General features: G+C 32.8%; 3 protein-coding genes across 3 annotated transcripts in view; 1 reads left to right on the plus strand and 2 right to left on the minus strand.

Moving 5' to 3' along the window:
- Positions 1 to 1915: 1915 nt before the first annotated feature.
- The window catches only part of LOC143570096 (uncharacterized protein At5g41620-like), a 49371-nt gene continuing 30363 nt past the window's right edge, over positions 1916 to 20923 (minus strand). The window contains exon 4 of the transcript XR_013141870.1: positions 1916 to 1926. The gene's annotated coding sequence lies outside the window, so the exon portion shown is untranslated. The remainder of the gene's footprint in view (positions 1927 to 20923) is intronic.
- LOC143570094 (uncharacterized) lies at positions 1998 to 3243 on the plus strand. Its single transcript, XM_077055837.1, has one exon. It carries the CDS (start codon positions 2155 to 2157, stop codon positions 3124 to 3126), a length of 972 nt encoding a protein of 323 aa, XP_076911952.1. The 5' UTR covers positions 1998 to 2154; the 3' UTR covers positions 3127 to 3243.
- LOC143570098 (uncharacterized) lies at positions 15742 to 16617 on the minus strand. Its single transcript, XM_077055840.1, has one exon. The coding sequence runs from the start codon at positions 16615 to 16617 to the stop codon at positions 15742 to 15744; it is 876 nt and encodes a 291-aa protein (XP_076911955.1).

Genomic DNA, 20923 nt, shown 5'->3' on the forward strand with positions numbered 1-20923 from the left:
CAACCTAAAGAAAACATCCAAAATATAAAGTCCTTATATGATCAATTGGATACCTATGAGAAAAGCCTGTAACAAATAACAGGCCGTGTAAAAAAACTAATCAAAATTAAATAAAAAAAGCAAGGAAATAAAAAACTATTGAGTTAATTGCAATTATGGTTCCTGTGGTGAAACTCGAAATGCAGGTTTCAATCATGTGATGGTATTTTCGCATATATGGGCCCGTGGTGGTCCTTTTTTATTGCAATTTGGTTTTCTGTCTGGTCAAACATTCAATTGACCGTTAAATCCAGGGGTAAAGTCGTCTTTTCACGCCTAATAATAAAAATAATTATAATAAGAAGACTAATTGCAGTTTTAACCCATGTGGTGAGACCCGTTTTGTAGGAAAGACCCAAATCTGCAACTAACATCTGCCAAAATGCCACCATGGGGTTGAATGCTTCATTTTGAATTTCACCACATTGACCATAATTGCAATTAACTCAAAACTATTAAAAAAGAATAAATAATTTAAAATTTAAGGGTTTTTTTCTCAAAATACACACACACACATATATATATATAAAACGAGCTTGTGCTTAAAAAATGACTCAGCAGCCGAGCCAGAGCGCTAGCTAAATTGCTAAAACATGCAAAGGTCAAGTTTATTTATGACCCTACATGTTGTTGTATTTAAAGATCTTGAAGTAAATCTTTAACGATAAAATAACTTCTATATTCAAGTTAACAAAGAGATAAAGACGCTCGGTTACTTGCGAGTGTGAACCATATCAAAAAGCTAGGCAATCTATGGATTAACATCAATGGTGTAATTTTAATTTAAAAAACATTTAGATTTATTTTCACGGGTGTTTGTAATGTGTTTCTAACTTCTTGCTAAATATCTTGCATTTTTCTACTAATAAAATGTTTTGTCACGGTTAAAAGAAAATTAAAATTACACAAATTTTTAAGATTTACTTAAGTAAGAACATTTTTTTTACTAATGTATAGGTGTATTAGCAAAGACAAAGTATTTAGCATACCCGAGTTTAAGATGTCTTGGGTTTGATTCAAGTTTCATAGACGACAAAGTTTAAAACAAATTCGCAATTAAAGAAAAAATAATATTATTTTTTCTTTAAATATCCCATGCCAACATATGATACTCAACCAAAACATGCTAATTAATGCTAAACGAGTGATAACATTTTTTGTGCCAGCCGTGTGACACCATTTAGCACTCATACCTTTTAAAAATTATGATTAAGATTACATTAAATGTAAATTTATACTATAATTGGTAATAAATTTCAATAAATACATTTCGGTATTCGAGAATATTATATTGAAAAAATTAAAACAATTTCAACCATATATTGATTAATGTATAAACTACTTTAATTGATAAACTTTTTTTTTTTACTAAAAATCATTAATAAATAAACATACACATTTAACTTAGTGGTACCAAAAATGGTTTTGGCCAATGGTATTATTATTTTCGTGTTGTTCATAAAGCATACTAAAAATCAAATATATTTACATATAGTTTACGATTTGTCTAATGGACACCTAACTTTCGAGTCAAGAAATCAGTCCAAAGTTAAAATATATTTACACATAGTTTATGATTTGTGTTTCCAAACTTGAACCATGTTACAGTTAACTTATTGCTTGTATGCCAAACATAGATTAAAATCTTAATAATTTAACAAATTATCCTATATCAAATGTAATTGACATAAATACACCATCCTTTTATATTTAATCAAAATATTTTCAAAAAGAAAACTCAGTTTAAACAATTAAACATAATTAAGTTAAAACTGTGAAATTAATTAATTGTTATTAAGCTAAATATTGCATGATTTATGCCAAATTAAATGATTTTTTATTTTGAAAGGAATATGGCATGCGTTAAATTAAATTTTGGTGTTAAAACTGAATTCTTTTATTAAATGCAGGGTATTCTTGAATAATATATGCTTAATATAAATCAATGACTTTCTAAATATTTTGCATTGAATATCAAACTATCTTAATGCATTGTGTTACCTTCAAAACTAGAGATATAATCAATTCATCAACAATTATATTTACTTAATTATGTGCTAGTTTTACTCCATGCAATGATTACACCAGACAAGGTTTCCATTTATATCAGATATCATGCATTTAACTCCCTCTTTATTTAAACAAAGTATGATTTCAATCTCACATATCTTCTCCTCCAATCTTGTTCCATCTATTGCAGTTGCAGTAATGGAAGAAGAGCATAAATCAGATCAATGCCCTTCTGAGGCTTCAAGCATATCAGCAGAAGGTGAAAACTTGAAGAACAAAGCCCTAGATGTTAGCAAACCCTTAGAAGACCAGTCTTCTTCTAGGGCTTTTCTTGATCTTAAACTTTCAAACATGGATCAAGAAAAGAAAATCGAATTCAATCTGCTTAACTCTTCAGATCTGGAGGGTGCAACTTCATCCCAGGCGAGCGAGTCATCAAAGGAGGTGGCTCGAGAAAAATCTAGGCTTTTCTCTTGCAACTATTGCAAGAGAGAGTTCTCAACTTCTCAAGCTCTTGGTGGTCACCAGAATGCTCATAAACAAGAGCGGCAGATTGCGAAAAGGCGGCAGATGGAGATTCCGCCTTATGCCCACCTGCTTCCACTACCACCATCAAGTTATGGTAACTATACTTGTTACCCTAATTTCTCAAGTTTCACTAATACTCCACTTGGCACCAATAGATCATCATATATGGAAATACCCTCTTCTTGGGCAACCTCACCGATGAATTATCGGTTTGCTCATACCCCGAATCATGACCAATTCACCACCAGACTATCATATATTGATAGACCAAAGTTGTTGGAGAATTTTCAAGGAAATATCACAAGTAATGTTGGTGGTTTTGGTCCTCCTGGAGTTGGATCTTCCTCTTTCAAGTTTGAAGGGGGCACAAGTGCAACTCATGATTTTTTGGGCGTTTCTTCTGGAATTGGTAGCTCAAGTGCTGCACTTAACCATGGGATCGAACAAGAAAACAGTGCAAATAATTATTTGGCACAAATCGGTATGGCTCGTCCAGAGAATGATCAAGATGGATCCACAAGCGGTCTTGATTTAAATCTCAAGCTTTGAATCTTTGATGTTCACTAGTGTTCTTGTTGAGTTTGTGTTGGGAATATCCCATAATTTATTTCTTTTTCATATTGTTAAATTAAACTATTCAAGAATTTACAATGTATTCTATGATTGCTTATTTAAATGAAGTTCATTTTTTTCTTTATTTATGCGGATTTGTTAATTGTTTTTAGTAACTGGAAATCATTGAAGGTTCATTGTTTTCGAGAAGAGGGTGTTAAGAAAGCAAGTTAGTTTATTAACTTCAATGTTTTAAGTTATAAGACTCTTGCCCCTTCTCTCTATTGGTGTTATCTTTTTTTTAATGGTGTTTTTATTTTATACACTTTCCGTCTCATTAGAAGTGTCTTAGTTTGAAAAAAACAAAGTTCAAGGTAGATTGAATGATTACTTATTTTGTTTACCAAATAATAATAATACCCTTGAAACTTGTCAATCAATATTGTTTATTAATTCTACTTGTGTGTGTTTAAAGGTAAACTTGGAAATTAGCCAATAAATATTGAAAGTGGACATTTGTATTGGGACAAATAAAAATAAGAAATATGGACCATTTTAATGGGACGAAGGGATTAGTAAGCAATTAGACCTACCAAGCATCAATACCTGAGTATGAGTCCTGAGACGGAATTTCAACCGCCCATAATTAATTTGATGTTCCAATGATTTAAATCGACCAAGACCTCCCACGAAGGAAACCCTTAAGGGAGAACCCTCTGACCACTGATAGCAGGCCTGCTTGCCATTTCAACTTTATGATTAAATATAAGAAAAATGAGTTCATTAATTGCGAACAAAGTAAAATTGTAATCGAAAACACTCTGATTAATGCGGCGTTTCAAGTGATCGGTTATAAAACTGATCAAATATTGTCGTGTTCAATGATATATCGATACATTGACCTAGACGGACTAGACTAGTTTAACCCATTCGTTTGTTGGCCTACGACCAGACAAACAACCCTAGCAAACGTTACAATTACAACCCAAATAAACATGTTTTTACCCACTAACATTTAAGAGAGAGAGAGTTTTAAGACATGATTAAAGATTTATATGGGAACAACATTCCTCCATAATTCCTTTGCCATGTCTTTACGATCTTCAAGCTTTGAATTCATCATGCTTTCCTTAATTTGTTGACGACACCTCCATCTTCTTCACCATCCACATTTTCATCTTCAAATTCTTATTGGTTGTTTGTATCATCTTAATCAACATGTTCATTCTTGGGCACGTCTTCATCCATATATGGTGGTATGCCTCCAGGTGGAAATCTCGAATTACATTTACTTTTCTTTTCTTATACTTGATCCTTGTGTTGCTACTTTCACCCTTATCATTGGTTTCACTCATAACACGTACCCTCATTGTGTTCACTCTCTTCATTCTTGAACATCTTGAATTCTTCGTCTTCCAACTCGTAGCATTTTTGCTTGGTTATGGCCTTCAAGCACCATTCAAGCATGTCTAAGTATTGCACATATACCAACTTAAATTCAAGACCTTTATCAAGAAGTATCCCCATCTTGGTTGCAATTAACATCCAAGTATCTACCTTGGGTACTTCTTGATGACCACCATCACATAAACATATAGATAAAGGCTAACAAAATCAATTTCTCTCACGCCTTCTAACTTTAGTGGGTAATATTTCCAATAAACTTTCAAAAAATCTTCATCAAACCATTTTACTAACTTTTTAAACAAAGTTTGAAAAGCAATTGTATGTTGCACGAGCAATGTGTGAACTTGCAAAACGAAATACGGCTTTGAATTTTGGTACCCAATAATGGTTTTCAAAGTCTTACTGTCGTTCATTAATTATGTCGAAACAATCCCAAACTTCAATTGCTTCCTTTTGTGAAATGTTCAATCCTTTAACATTGAAATGTTCCCTTCATTCTTATTATCCTCTTCAGTAATTCGATTGAAGTGATTAAAGTAATTTTCCAAGTATGTTTTTTGACATGCAAAATATTCCTTTTCATCATTTTTCCAAAACACCATGATTTACTTCTTCTTCCAAAAATTAGGTTTAATTCAACTTCCATATCCTGTGCGTCTTCTCGATGTAACAAACTCTCCATGTAGTTTCACATTGAAACCTTGACATTTAATTATAAGTTCTTTGCTTAATACATTTTTGTCTAATTTAGAAACAAGATACACACTTGGGATCTTCTATATTTACCATTTATGAAAATCTTCTCTAATGAAAAAGATTTCGTTTTCATTTCTTTTTTTAATGGCAATCGAAAGCAAAATTTATTTACCAAAAACCAAAACAACATGACAACCAGGTTGGCCTAGTAAGTCTCTCTAGACAGAGTAACACTAGTAGGGCATCAACCACACTATTACAGAACAAACCAGCCACTCCCGGTCCACCCACGATATCAATGACCTGACCAACCTAGTTTTAGCCCAAAGAAACTCAAAGTTTTTACATTAATTATCCACTGCGCCCCAATAGTCACCACCGCACCGGTATGCACCATATCATTCCTTGTTTTCCATAAACACTATAACGTGACGAGACAAATTGCATGAAACATTTTCTTTTTTTTCTTAAAAAAACTATGTGAATTTATGTAGATTGAGAACATCCCGAACACCAAAAGAAAACCAAAGAGGTGTTGGAGTATTAATTCAAATATGGTATGGGTCATGGGTTAGCTCATTTAAGTTTATGGGTCAGGTTATTTTGTTTAATTATTATCCAAAAGAGTCGTCGTCTTCTCCAAGTTATTCAGTTTTGCACGTGTGTTTATTTTTATTAGGTTAAAGGTAGTGGTCCCTGATTTATCCCAATAAACTCGTGTAATCATGGTCACGTAGGTTAGTTGTTTTGTTTTTTATGGCTTATGAGTCTTTCTTTCGGTTGTAATTTGTTGGCTATTTAAAAGCCCTTTGATTAATGAAGTGATAACTTGTTATGGCAACAATATTTTTAATTGATTGCTCTTGATTCAACATATGATATCAGAGCTTCGGTTATGAATTAATTACTTATAACATCGTTCAATTCCTATCAAGCTATTCTTACTTCTCTCATGGCAAACAACAATTCAAACAATCTCTCAACCCCACTTCCGATCTTCAAAGGGGAGGGTTATGAATTATGGAATATCATATCTCTGGGATTATGTGGTAACGGGCTTTATCCAAGAAGATGCTGATAGAACCCACCTGATGCTAAGGCTCTTAGCATGACTCAATAAGCAGTCCATAATGCTGTAGTAGGAGATCAAGAGGAAGAGAATGACGATGGCCTTTTGTATATGGCCATAGTTGAGAATGATGAACCCAAAGATGATTTTTGGCTTATATACGGCAGTAGCTCTGATCACATGACAGAGCGACGCCGGCTGTTTATGGTTTAGATGAGGCAAAGAAGGTAACTGTGAGAATGGGAAATGGAAATGGAATACAAGTAGAAGGTAAGGGTAACGTGTGTCTAGAAGTTGGCAAGGGAATGCACAAAACATTGAATGAGGTAAAATATGCATCAGCACGCAGTTATAATCTTATAAGCGTAGGGCAGCTTATGAAGGTCGGGTTTGCTCTACTGTTTGATGATGGTGCGTGCACTATCACACGGTCTAAGAGTGGAAAGCATGTTCACCGAATCGATATGGTTGAGAATAATGTATTTCTCTTTCATGTGAAGAAAGAACACAAGCAAAAGACACTAGCAACAATGAAAACTGGTGATACTATTATTGTAAGGTCCCGTTCCCGGTAGCCCTACTTTAGCGTCGGATTTACTCATAAACACAGTTCTACAAATCAGAGTTTATTAAAACTTTCGCGGAATATAAAAATTTAACCGTTTATTACAAAGCATTTAATCTTTTCTTTGATACCATAACACAAAACATTATATTTAAAACATCTTTTCTCATATCTTCAGATGCCAGCCGTTCAACCCATGCCATGTGTCATCCTCATGCTTTCTCGATAAACATATTCACCTGCGTGCATACTAAAAGTCAGCTACGCTGAGTGAGTTCTAGTTAATAAGGCGACATACAATACATACACATATCTTACATACGTCACATAATATCTATTAAAAGAGCCATGGCTATTGCCCATGCTATATGTATATTTTCCATAGAATGACACTCTGTATAAATTCTCCATAGGAGAGCACTATATATATATATATATATTCTCCATAGAAGGGGCATCCTATTTACTTTCAAAGAAGGAACACTATGTTTTCCATTAAAGGGACACTATGTTTCCCATTAAAGGGACACTAGGCTTTCCATTAAAGGAACATTAGGCTTTCCATTAAAGGAACACTATATATATTATCCGTATAGGGAACTCTGTATATAAGTTATCATTTAATATCCATATAGGGAGACAATCATAGCTATTCTTGGCAATACGTGCAATATCCGAAAATCGTTCACGTATCGACAAGTAATCATCCCTGCATTACATACAATATCCATATCTTTATTTATAACCTAACAGTACATGCAATATCCGAAGATCGTTCACGTACCGACAAGCAATCATTCATGTCGTACACATATATCACATAGGACATACACTTATCACTTAGGATAAGTGTATTGACTGATCACATCGAGTATGCACACAGCCCCGAAAACATAACAAGGAAGTGGGGCTAGAAACTCACCTGAACTCGGTTACTTCTTCTGCTAACGGTTACTCCTTCTCGAGCTGTGCGCGTCTAACTGTTTAATAATTATAGTATTAAATACCGCTCTAGTCATCTCATTGCTACTTAATTAGTCTTACACGTCTAAGCTGTTTTACTTCATTAAATCATTACCTGTTTAGTTAATCGTTACTCATTAACCTTTAAAGGTATCTTTCATAAATTGCCAAACTCCAAGGGCTGTTATGTAATTATATAATTCTTTTCTAAGTCCAGGGACCATTCTGTCTTTATATTAAACTCCTAGTTCGTTACTTTGCCCTTAACGAATTGGGTAAAGAATCACCCTCTGATTCGCTAAGCTCCCATAACGAACTAGCTAACGAATCACCCTCTGATTCGCTAAGCTCCCATAACGAACTAGCTAACGAATCACCCTCTGATTCGCTAAGCTCCCATAACGAACTAGCTAAAGAATCACCCATAACGAATCACCCATAGTTCTTATCCAGACTTTGACTCAAGGGTCAAAGTCAAAATCGTCAAGAACAGCAAATAGTCAACAGATCTTAGATCTGCAATTAATCCTTCGTTTCTTAACCAAATATCACGATTTTGGTATCAACAGAATCGTCGGACCAGCGCCTACAAACCCCAACCATCAAATCGGCCTAACATCGATGTTTAAGGGGTGCGATTTAGGCATATAGGTTACGGGTTCTTTTAGGTTAACAATTAACCTATCAAATGCTAATCAATTCCAGTAATATTTGTTGTTTTTGGTTCGTTTATAACAAACTAACACAGATCTATGATTTCCCAAATCAAACCGAACCTATACGAACGATTTCTAACTATAAACGTACCTTGAACGAGTCGAACTACGAACATGGTTAAGCCTTGATGTTGTTTTGGTCCGTCACGACGTTCCAGCACCAACAAGCTCGGGTTTTCGCCTTCGGATCTTGGTTCGGGTTATAAGATGGTGCTGTGTGTGTTTTCTAAGGTGTAGGCTAGTGTGTAGATTAGGATAAAAATGGAAATGATTATGGTTTAAGGGGTATTTATACTCCCTTAAGCCCATGGACCTAAGGCCCATCTTTCCCTTTTGGTCCATAATTAAGTCCATCTAAAAGCCTACTTATCCTATCATATTTATTATTATTATTATTATCCGAACGAAAAATTGGGATGTTACAATTATGTGGCGTCAAAGATATGGGCACCTTTATGAGAGAGGGTTAAAGGTGTTGGTTTATAAACGGTTGGTGCGAGGACTACCGAGACTCAAGGCAATGGGTGTGTGTGAAAGATGTGCCTATGGAAAGCAAACCAGGAAGACTTTTCCATTATGTGCATAGCGTGTAACCTGCGCGTTGCCGGTCTAAGACGTCGAGGCTATGAGTCTACGCGAACTTAATTCTCCGGTTTTCGTTACGCTCGTTAGCGTACCGAAATTAAAACAATAAAAATTAAAACTGACGTTTGGTCGGTTTCCAAGAAATCAAAACAAAATGCGAAGACTAATAAGGTGCCACCAAGTGTCCCAATCGACACTTAGAGGCACCAAACTCTTTAATTATTATATATAATAATTTATATTCCATTTTTAAAATAAATTCAAGTTATTATACAAAACGGGACAAAAATGAAAAGGATGAGAAAGATTTGTGACAAAAAAAAACTCATAAAACAATTATAAACTAATAAATATATCATAACTCAAAATAAAAAAAAATATTTCTAAAAAAAACATTGCTGAGGAAAAAACATCATTCTTTGTTATTATTTATCATTGTGTTTTATGTTTGTTTTTGTCATTAATTGTGTCTTTTTTCTTTTACATTGTGTCATTTTTTCTTAATATTGTGTAATATTTCTCAAAATTGTTTAATATTTTGCTATGCATTGTGTTATATTTTGCAATCTATTGTCTTTTTTTATCAATGTGTTTTTTTTTATTTCCGTCATTGTGTTTTTTTCTCAATATTGTATCTTTTTTAGGGGTTTTTTTAGCGTGAAAGACATGAAAACATTTTAGTTTTTCTTAACGTTTTTTATTTTTTATTTATATTTTGAGTTATGATTTTTTTGAATTTTTTTGAATTTTTTTTAGCTTTATTATATATTTATTATTTTTATTACAAATTCTTCTCACACTTCTTATTTTTGTTTCTCTTTGTATTTTAACTTTTACCTTTAAAACAAACCATACATGTAACCCATCAAATAATATACTCTAAAAGTTGACATTACTTCCTTGAGTATTTTCTTCTTTGAAAACTTATTTACCAACGCTAAATAATCCAACTTTAAATCATCCAATATAAAGACAAGATTATATTACAATACTATTAAAGCAATACAATGTTTCACATGACATTCAATTAGGGTGTCTACATCAATGTCACATCATTGCCAAGTCATCTATTTATTAAAGAAATACAATGTTTCACATGGCATTCAACTAGGGTGTCTACATCAATGCCACATCATTGACAAGTCACCTATTTCCTTTCTTATTATTGTCAAATGATCTTAAAACCTCTTTTTAATTAAATCAAAAATACTTGACGAAGACGGAATTCGAACCCGGGTGTGAAACCAAGATAAAAGTTTTAAGAAAATCATCTCTAGCCATTTAAGAAAATCATCTCTAGCCATTCCACCAGACTATAATGATGTCTTTCTCTAGAAAAACAAACATATATATTTAGATATGGTGTACATGTCCTATAAATGGAAAACTGAAAATTAATCCTAAAAAGGAAATGAATCTCATATATTCAATGGTTCAAAATCAATAAAATAAATACAAAATCTTAAGAAAATAATAAATAAATGGATATTAACCCAAAAAAGAAAAAAACTCATATTATATATAAAAATTTGTTATATATTTATTATGTCAACCGGCTCAATGTCCGGTCCGTCCTCCCGGGTCGGTCCGACATGTGACCCGGTAAGGAGTCCGAGTCGACATCCGGTCCGGGTCTGAAAAATTGCATACACCATATTTGAACTTTAAGATTTTCCAACCTTAATCATTTTAATCTCTCTCTCTCTCTCTCTCTCTCTCTCGGCTTATTACCTCCAACATCTCCTATATTCCGGTAATGTAGATGGGGATTAATCGTTTTCCGGTAAGGTTATATTTTATATTCTAATGGCCAACAATGTTACATGATTTTCCGGTAAGGTTATATCTTTTTCCGGTAAGGCTTTATATTTATTTTAGTTATTATATGATTTTGTTATAATCTCTTTAGGTTGTTTATCAAAATCCAAGATTAAATTAATATTTTGAAGTTATTACGGTTTTCCGGTAAGGTTTTATTTGCTACTCTAATGTCCGATTATCATATTATTCCTTATTTCATTTACAATTGTCTTTGTTTTCCGTTTTTGTTTGTATTTATATTAATTATTATATGATTTTCTTATAATCTCTTTAGGTTTTATATCAAAATCGAAGATACAATGGAGATTTTCCCTATTTCGTTTTCCCGGTAACGCGATTCGAATATTCAGGTTATCAATTAGAACATCAATTTTACATTTGTTTACATAATTCAAATCTTATCAACCACAAATGATTTATCAATCATTTTATTAACTATGTTAGTAACTGCATACACTTTCATCTTATTTTCTGCATACACCTACACAAGAGGTAAGTTAATATTAAAAGTTATTTTTTAATTGATATATTAAAAATAAGTTGACCATTATTTGTTGAATGAGACATAATAAAACAGCATACATTATATAAAGTTTTTAGATATAGTTTATGTTTTATTTGAACATTTAATAATGTTTAATCCTTATTTCGGTTTTACTAAGACAAACATCCGAGTATATGAAAATGACACTAACATTAATTATTCATTAATATTTAAATCAAATAATTTGACATCATATCAATTCGTAATTACAAAACTTATATAATCATTCAATTATTTTCTTATATTTTGAAACAACTGAAAATAAGTTATGAAATAATTCTTATATGTTTAAAATTCTGAAATCTCTGATCACTCATAGTGTTAAATTGCTGAAATTAATAACATACACTCATTTTGTTATTGGGGCAATTTCATATAATAGTAACCAAGTTTCAAAAGTGTTCCAATTAGGTCACTCAACTTTAAAAAGTGTTTCAATTGGGTCACTCAACTTTCATATTTTATTAAATTAAAAGTTTAAACATGTTTTTTTAACGTTTTTATTTTTCATTTCACATAAGAAATCTTTTTATCTTTTTTTTGATGTTAACGTTGAGTGGCGACGTGAATTTTATTTTTTATTTTTTAATTTTATTATAATTAAAGTTTTCTATTTTTTTTAAATATAACTACATATATTGTAAATTCCGACCCCACATCTTATCCTTCATTTCTTTCTTGACAAACAAAAAAATCGGTGAGACTCGATTTGAAGATTTAGTGACCCGATTTGAGAAAATTATGCATGAGTGACCTAATTGGAACACTTTTGAAAGTTGGTTACTATTCTATAAGATATTCCCTTCTGTTATTATATACTGAATTCTCGGATCAATCTGTATTAACTTTAATTTATAGTTACAATTACAAAATTTATTAATTTTTATGCTCCATTGTCAACATTCCATAATTTCAACAAGGTAGATACTTTATTTTATAAATAAAGCAAATAACTTCTGAAAATAAAAATATAACTGTTTTTTGTTATAATTTCTAAAAAATCTAACTATTTTTTGAATTATTTGTTGGTGTTTGTTATACCGGCTCGACTCGCTTATTAGCATGCACTTCTAGATTATTAGTTTCTCTTCAAATGACTTGCAAGAGATGGTGCCTGCGTTATCGTATGTGTAAATCATTTAACTAATTAATCGATTCAGATGAAGTTTAACTTCAATATTAGTGATATGTGCATAAGTAGTTACACTAGATTATGCAGGTATTAAAAAAGCACAATTGCCATATCTATAACTAAATATGGTAATGCAATAATTTTGTGTATTTCTTTAGGTGAGAAACTTCTTATATTTGCTAGATCAAAATGCTATTATTAATTATGATAAAACTAGAAATTAGATATCTCGAATTCCAGATGATGTGACTTTTAGAGAATGAAAGTCTGATTAGGGAATGGATGCAAACAAAAGCAATAAGGAGAATGAATGCAAAAGTGACATTTGGGCATGATTATCTAATGTTTAATTTGAGGGTTCTTCATACATAACAGTATTCGATTTATAAACAATATATTTTTGGATTTGACAAATTTACCCTTGCATATTTGTGTCTTCTTTTGCTATGGAATGATAAATTTTATCAAACTCATTTAGTTTTGTTGTGTATAAATCAAATTGTGTTGCATATAAATCTTTCAAATTTACCTACTAACCTGTTGTTTTTAAACCCAATTCGGGACTTTAACTTCCATTCAATAAAATGAAACATTTTTTTTCATAGTTTTGTTCTTTTTGGTATTTCTTCTATTCATTCCTTTATTAATAATATATGATTATTAATAGTTTTGGTTTCTTGATTTGCAAGTTTGTAATCGTCTTTCTCAGGTCAATCTAAGATGGAATGATACATAAGACCTGGTTGTGTAGTTCAATTTATATATCCATGTCATCTTTCTCTTGGGATCAAGTAAGTTATTAAATAAACATAATAAATTACACAAAAGGTTCATGTGGTATGCATGAATTACGGATTGGTTCCCTACATATTTATCAATATTATTGAATATGTCTAGTAAGTTTGCGTTCAAGATGGTTTGGTACAAAATGGTTTAGCATAATCATTTTGAAGAAGTGACAATTTTGTACAACTCATTTAGGTTGGTGAAAATTATTAACTGCAGCTGGTTTAATAAAAGTTACTTTGTGTTGGTAAAATTTTTAAGTGACAGTAGCTGGTTTAATACAAATTATATTGAAATTTTACATTATTGTTTGAGTCTTCGTCTCCAATTCTTCCAACGTTATAGAAAGACATTTTTTAATATGTGACAACATTTTGTTCTAAAAATCATTTTTATACACATAAAATGTATAATAATATCGATATGAATGTTTTATTTTAAAATAAATCAAACACCAAGGTTTGGTTTGCAAAATATAATTTATAATTAATAGTGTATAAATATATTAAAAACTTATTATAAAAAGGCATAAATAAAATTCATTATATAATATAACTCAATTTACGTATTACATGTAATATTTTTTTACTTTTATTATAATTTTCATCCGTGTGTAACACGTGCATTCATTATTATTCATGTTATTATTATAATGATATATTTAATCTGGATGATATTATTTTTTTAATTTTTCAGGTGGTGAAACAAAATGAGTTTATTTTGTTAGAATATTTGAAGAAGTTGATGGTGATTTAATATGAAAGAACATGTTTAGGTCTTTTGTTGATTTTTTTTTTTTTTTGTGGTTTGGTGTACACTAACTTATTGTAACTTTAAACTTTCAATATCTAGATATTGTAAATGGTTAACGTTTTGGTCCGAAAGTTGAAGAAGTTTTGTGTTGCTTGAATTTGTTGTTTAAATTTATTATGTTTTTTGACATGTTTTTCCACCTGTGTGTAACACGGGCCTATACCCTAGTTTTAAACTATAATCATACAATTTTAAAAAGGTTACGTACGTTTCTTAGAATGGCTCACGATGACTTGCCATATGATGCTCGGGTTTTACCGTCAGATTAAACGTCATTTTAAATATGATTGTTATCAATGTTTTAGGCTATACGAGTGTTTTGGGTGTTCATATTTTATTTTTTGGGTTTAGTGTTAGTATAATAATGAAGTTAGCCAAACTGACTGAATTTATTACGCTATAATCATAAGTTGTACGTGTGTCATTTTAGGTGTTCGCGGGTCTTTTTTTTAGGATTTGTGTCGTTGCCATTTCAAAGTTACTAATATCTACCAAATTCGTAGCGTTTCAACGCCGCCGCAACACAACGGGTTTCGGGGTTGGTATTGATTTATTGAGGAGAAGATAGGTTGACCGAATTCACAGTATTCGTTGTTTCTTTTTCATGTGTTGGACTTCTTTGAAATTTGAATTCTCGTGGTTGTTTAATATCAAAGTTCAACATTGTTCTCCTTGGTTTAATGTTCATCGGCCCAAGCCAGACACCTCTTCTTAGCCTGCGTCTGACTTATCCTCATGTATACGGTTTGTTACGTAGCTTTCCTTCTAGAATAGATCTCCCAGACTGGCATATGAAAGATGATGCACGATAATTGTTCAAGATCTTAAGATTGTTGCTAACATGCTATATCATAGAAGTCATCGATTATTTTCAAATCGAAGAAGATCAACGTAGTCTCTAATTCTCTTTGTCTTTCTAGCTATAGGTTCATCCCTTTATTGTTATCTTCTTGTTTTGAATATTCTTGTAAGAACCATGTTCTTATATTTATGTTCAATCACTTTCGTACCATTCAGTTCTTGACGGTTTGTTTCGCTTAAATTTCTATGTACAACTATTAATCTGTTATGTTTACAGGGGAGGGTTTATGTACAAAATAATCTTAACCCGAGACATAGGAAATAATACCAATCAACCAAAAATGAGAACGTAGAAAACAATACCAACTACAACATCAATCTACATAAGTAGTGTTTTGTAATAACAAACCTAATAGAAACAACAAAGAATCATAATCAACAACAATAGAAAATAACCCAATAATAACAATGTATAAATCAGCAGATCATTATAACATCTCATAATTGGATATATATAAACATATACGAACAAAAAATAACAGCAAATACTTATAAAAACAAATCTAATAATAACAACAAATTGATTCTCATTGTCTTAATGTTATGTATACGATACTGAATATTAACAACACAAACTTGTGAAAACTGATGACAAAAATAGAATTCTGAAAAAGAAATGACAAAAGGCACCATCTTTAAAGTTTTAACTAACTATTAAGTAGTAACACCAGGACTTTCAAGATTTGGACAAGTCCTTGTATCGGTTGCACATGGCATCTTACTATAACCAATCCAAACTGTTTCAAGATCTATACTTCCTTCTTCCATTTGCATATCCATCTCATCTGATCTCTTCACTTTCGCGATCTTCACAAGCACGATACCAACAAAACTAACGAAAACCAGCGACAAGAACCCGGCCCCAACTCCCCACCAAACCCTCACTACTCCTTTCTTCTTTTTCGGTATAACAACCGAGAATCGACCATAGTTTCTAGTATAACAAACTTGTCCAACACCCATATCACTTAGAGAAAATTTGCCATTTGAGTCACCAAAAGAAGCACATTTAGCACCTTTAGGAAACTTCAAGTCAGGAAAATGAACTGATATAGGTGCATCAGTTGTGTTAAAATCAATCTTTCTAGCATTTGTAGTTGTAGGATTTGATGCATCATAAACTCTAAAACCGACAACCGAAGATACTAGCGCGTACCCTGGAACATTGTTATAAAATTGAGATGACAAGTTTCCCAAATCTTGATACATGATGACAACTCTCTTCGCGAAAGGCATTGGGAGAGTTCTTGATGGGATTTGAAAGCTACTGAAGTTTGCTCCTTTTCTCCACAATGTTTTGCTCCGGAATCTAATATAAGAGACATCCATGCCTGATAAATTAGCAGGCAACTTGACTGCATAAAGAGTGCCCGTTTTGTATCGCTGTTGTTGCGATAATAGAGCTTTGAAAGCGTGTTCGTGGAGAATAACATCTAGTGGTTCACCAGCACCAGTGTCTTTACTATCTGAGCTTTGGACAAAAGAGCAGAAAGATGAACATAGAAGCATGAGCAGTATGATATCTTTCATTGTTACATAACATCATTTGGGAGCAAATAGGAATAAAAGTAGAGTATAAATTAAAATCTAAGGGGAACAACTTTTAATAATAATAATTAACAATCATAAGAAATGATGTAGTGAAGCATGACACGAGTCTTTTTCCCAGGGAATGCGGAGATGATTCCCCAAATTGTCATTTATTCTCTTACAACGTGAGGCAATTTAGCAATTGATTGTGGATGAGTTGGTCCATGTAAGTCAAAAAGCTTTTAGCTTCATTGTATACAATTTTATTCCTTAATACGGAGTAGATGTCAGCGTGGTGAAATAATAAATAATGAAGATTTAATGTGTGTGTTTTTTTTTTTTTTTTTTTTTTTTTGAGGGGGGTAAGTATTCATTTTTAAAATATTAATACATCAAAATTGTGAAAAACACTTAATACACTTATATATAGGGAATAGAAAAGAATCAAAGTAGTAGGAAAGAACCATCATATGTATCATATCCTAAGCACTACATACAAATGTATATGTGATTTTTGCAATTCAAACTTATTATATATAGGTTTTAAACAAACGTCACTATATGTGTTTGTGCGTGTCAATATGTGTCCGTGCACGCGCGTGTGTCTTTGTACGTGAGTGATCTAGGCATAACAAAATTGACTGTTTAAAAGTTAAAAGAAAATGACATAGGTATATGGTTATTGTTTCACTCTATTGAATTTTTTTTAAAAAAATAAGAACATATTAGTCTGATTGTTTGTTTATATGTATATTAGCGAATAATACAACATTATAACATTATAGATATTTCATATTAAATTAGTTTGATTTTTTTTATGTACGTAATATATGTGAAAAGTACAAAATTTAAGATATGTTTATGTATGTAAGAAGTACAAATTTAAAATACAAATTATTGATAAAAGATATTTGGATTTACTTTTTATGTTCTTGTAATAATTTTGTATTGTGTAATCATATAAATAAGGACCGTTGTGATAAGTGATCCACTTTTTCGTCGTGAATATGTGAGACTAAAAAAACAAACCAACTATGAACAAATGTCTTTTAGTAATGGATGGGATTTTTTTTTCAAACCAGTAGTTTTTAAGAAAAGAAACTTTGGGTTCTAGGTTATGCAGTTGATATCGCCGATATATCATCGATATATCAGTGATATATCGGTTATCGGTCCCTTGGCGATATATAAATCAAAATATCAGTTCAGAATATCGGTACCGATCGATAATCTCAACGAAATTGACCGATATTTTACAGATATTGGACTAATATTTGACCAATATATCACCTATATTCCCGATATCAATGTTTTAAGTCTTAATTATCAAGTTTTAGTGTTCAATGTTTGTGTTTTAAGTCTTAATCAATTCTTACTTGCTTCGATTGTTAATGTTTTGCAATTTGCAAAAGGTTAATTTGTTAACGTTATGAGACTATATTGAATTATTAGTGTTAAATTGCTATATATATGAATTTTACATGATATTAAAATTACCGACATCCCACCGATATCTCACTGCGATAACCGATATCTCATATATCGGTCCTTGACCGATATCCGATATTTTTTCACATTAACTGCTTAGATTCTAGGTGTCTGTCAAAAGTGTGAATTTTAGGTGATCTTCTATCTGAGATGGAGGAACTGATCTAATAGCACACCAAGTCAGTGGTGACGTGTAATTTAGAGATGACTGGATCCTCCATCTCAGATGGTTGGATCCAAGATTCCTTCATTTGCATCACATGGCAGCTTAACATGAAATTCTCCATATGAGATGAAGGGATTGAACTTCATAGTTTCTGTTTCGGTCAAAAATTAACAACTAACTTTTGATCAAATTAGTGCGTGAGGCTAGGTGCTTAGTGGTAAAAAGATCGAACACAAAGATATGATTACGAGGGAAAAAACCCTTGATTATAATAGTCTTCGTTTCAGACAAGAGTTTACAACTTAATCCTTAGTCGAATTTGCTTCGGTTAAGGATTATGAACGTAACTTTTGGTCGAATTAACACTTGATTATTATGATCTCCGGCACAAAAAACCCCCGGACGGTGAAAACTATCACCGTCAATATTATTAATAATTAAATCGGTGAATACAAAGTGTTGGAGATAAGTGATCTTGAGCTAAGTGATACAATGAGTACTAGCAGCTAAACAAGTGAATTGTGTGTGACCTATCGATATTATCACCTCAATATATAATAAGATATTTACAATTGATATCCCGATTATTTCGGAAACCCTAGACTAAGTCTTCAGCAAGCCGTTACTGCCCACGTTTGTTTGTTGACGAAGTTCAAGCAGTATTCCATTGTAATCCACGTTCTTATAAACATATTTAACACGTGCTCTTATCTGCAAAACAGTTAGATAATATAGGACAATTGAATTAGTCAACGTTCCTTCCCCAGAATAACAGCTTAAGTCAACATCCTCAAGTTATGCTCAATTCCGAGGACAAAAATCCGCACCCAACAATTGCCCCCAATTTTTATAGATAAGGCGGGAATGCTGTAAAAATTTCAAATTTTGAAAAGTAAAATATCTTCTGTCAACTGAAAGGACGTGTACGCGGATCGAGGAAAGCCTATAACCGTCCTTCCAGGTTATAATTAAACCATTTCCCAATCTCAAATCAATATTTCTTCCATCGATTCAAAGTCAGGTCAGTCCTTCTTCTTTGTCTTCTTTATTTTCTTGAAATTTTCCTTCCGACCAAACGATAATGAGAAAGAGAACCCCTCGGGCGCCCAATCTTAATTCCTTTGCAACCTCAAATGATTTCGTCGACCAAGGTCTCATTCCGGCGACCGACGAAGACCAATGTCTTTTTAAAGATTTAGATATTAGGTTTCTGAAAGAATCAGGTTTACTACCTGCCGAAACCGTCATTAGGCCATACGATCCCAAAGTCAAGGTCAATTTTTCTTCTAAAACCTGGACCTGCTTCTTCTATTACCCTTTTTCGATTGGTCTTTCATATCCGTTTTCCCCGTTCGTACAAGAGTTCTTTGATGTGACCGGATTCTCGTATTCACAAGTCATGTCAATGGTGTGGAGGGTTTTGGCAACGATAGATCGTTTGAACAAAACCCGTGGACTATCCATAGGTGTGCCTGATATTGCCGAAAATTATAACCTTCGAACCCATGGATCCTTTCGCTATTGCCTTCAATCCAAGTCCAGCCGTCTTTACATGGTTCCTAAGGTGTCTGGTAGCGACCCTGATTGGAAAAATTACTTCTTTTTCGTCCGCCAGGATTCTATTCCTGATGGGATGAGCTTGCCTACCAAATGGGTTCGTAAGGGTAGGATATCTGTAGGATAAAGCTTCTTTTTGCAAACGATTTATTTTGATATGGTTTGTTTCTTGAAAGTTGTGTTTGAGGACTTGATAAAGCTTAGGAAGGACACGAAGAAAAGGCTCAAGGCATTGTTCAAGATTCCAGCAGAGCAAAGGGAGTTTCGGTCAGAGGAAGAAACAGGAGAAACAAGCGTGATTGCTGCAAAACCCGCTGAGAGCACGACTTCTGGTAAGTATTTTGGGGATATTAGATTTTCTAGAGATTTTGTTATCTTGAAAATAACTAGATAAATCATTGTGTAGTGATGCCGAAGCCAAAATCTTTTAGCTTAGTTGATTTGGATGATTTCATTGAGGATAGGCCTGAGGTGAAGCAAGAACATTCCAAGACACTTTCTCCATCGATGAGAATTCCAACTACTCGCCAAAAAAGTGCTGCGCAAAAGAAGAGGAAAGCCACCACTTCGGCTGAAACCGAGCCCTTTGCTGATATGACCACCTCTGATGCTGTAGAGAAGCTTCAAGCTTTTGCTAACTTTCTTGGAACAGTAAGTACTTTTTGCTTATCCTGAAAATAGTAACCTGCAGAAAAACTAACATTGATTTGGGAATAACAGAAAATCGAAAGTTACCGTCAGATATCCCAAGATGCTGAATTGTCAAAGAAAGAGGCTGAAGCCAACCTTGCCGATGTTCTACAAGCTGTTAACACCAAGGACAAGCTGCTCAAAAAGAAGGACAAAGAGATTTCGGATCTCAAAACCTCATTCGAGTCAGAGAAAGCTGAGTTTCTTGAGGATGCTAAAAAGTGTGCAGCCGCCAGCATTCTGGAATCGATGATCAAGATGTCTGAGGAAGTACAAGCGAAGGGTCATGTGATGGAGTGTTGGAATTCCATAGCTTGGAAGAAAAAGCTCAAGATGCTAAGGGGGGGAGAAGCTTGGAGAGGATGAGATGGCTGGGACTTCTGAGGTGATCAAGGATGCTGGAGC

Source organism: Bidens hawaiensis, unplaced genomic scaffold (assembly GCF_021521415.1).
Source record: "Bidens hawaiensis isolate Kalapana, Puna unplaced genomic scaffold, B.hawaiensis_p1.1 tig00024821_1, whole genome shotgun sequence".
Lineage (NCBI taxonomy): Eukaryota > Viridiplantae > Streptophyta > Magnoliopsida > Asterales > Asteraceae > Bidens > Bidens hawaiensis.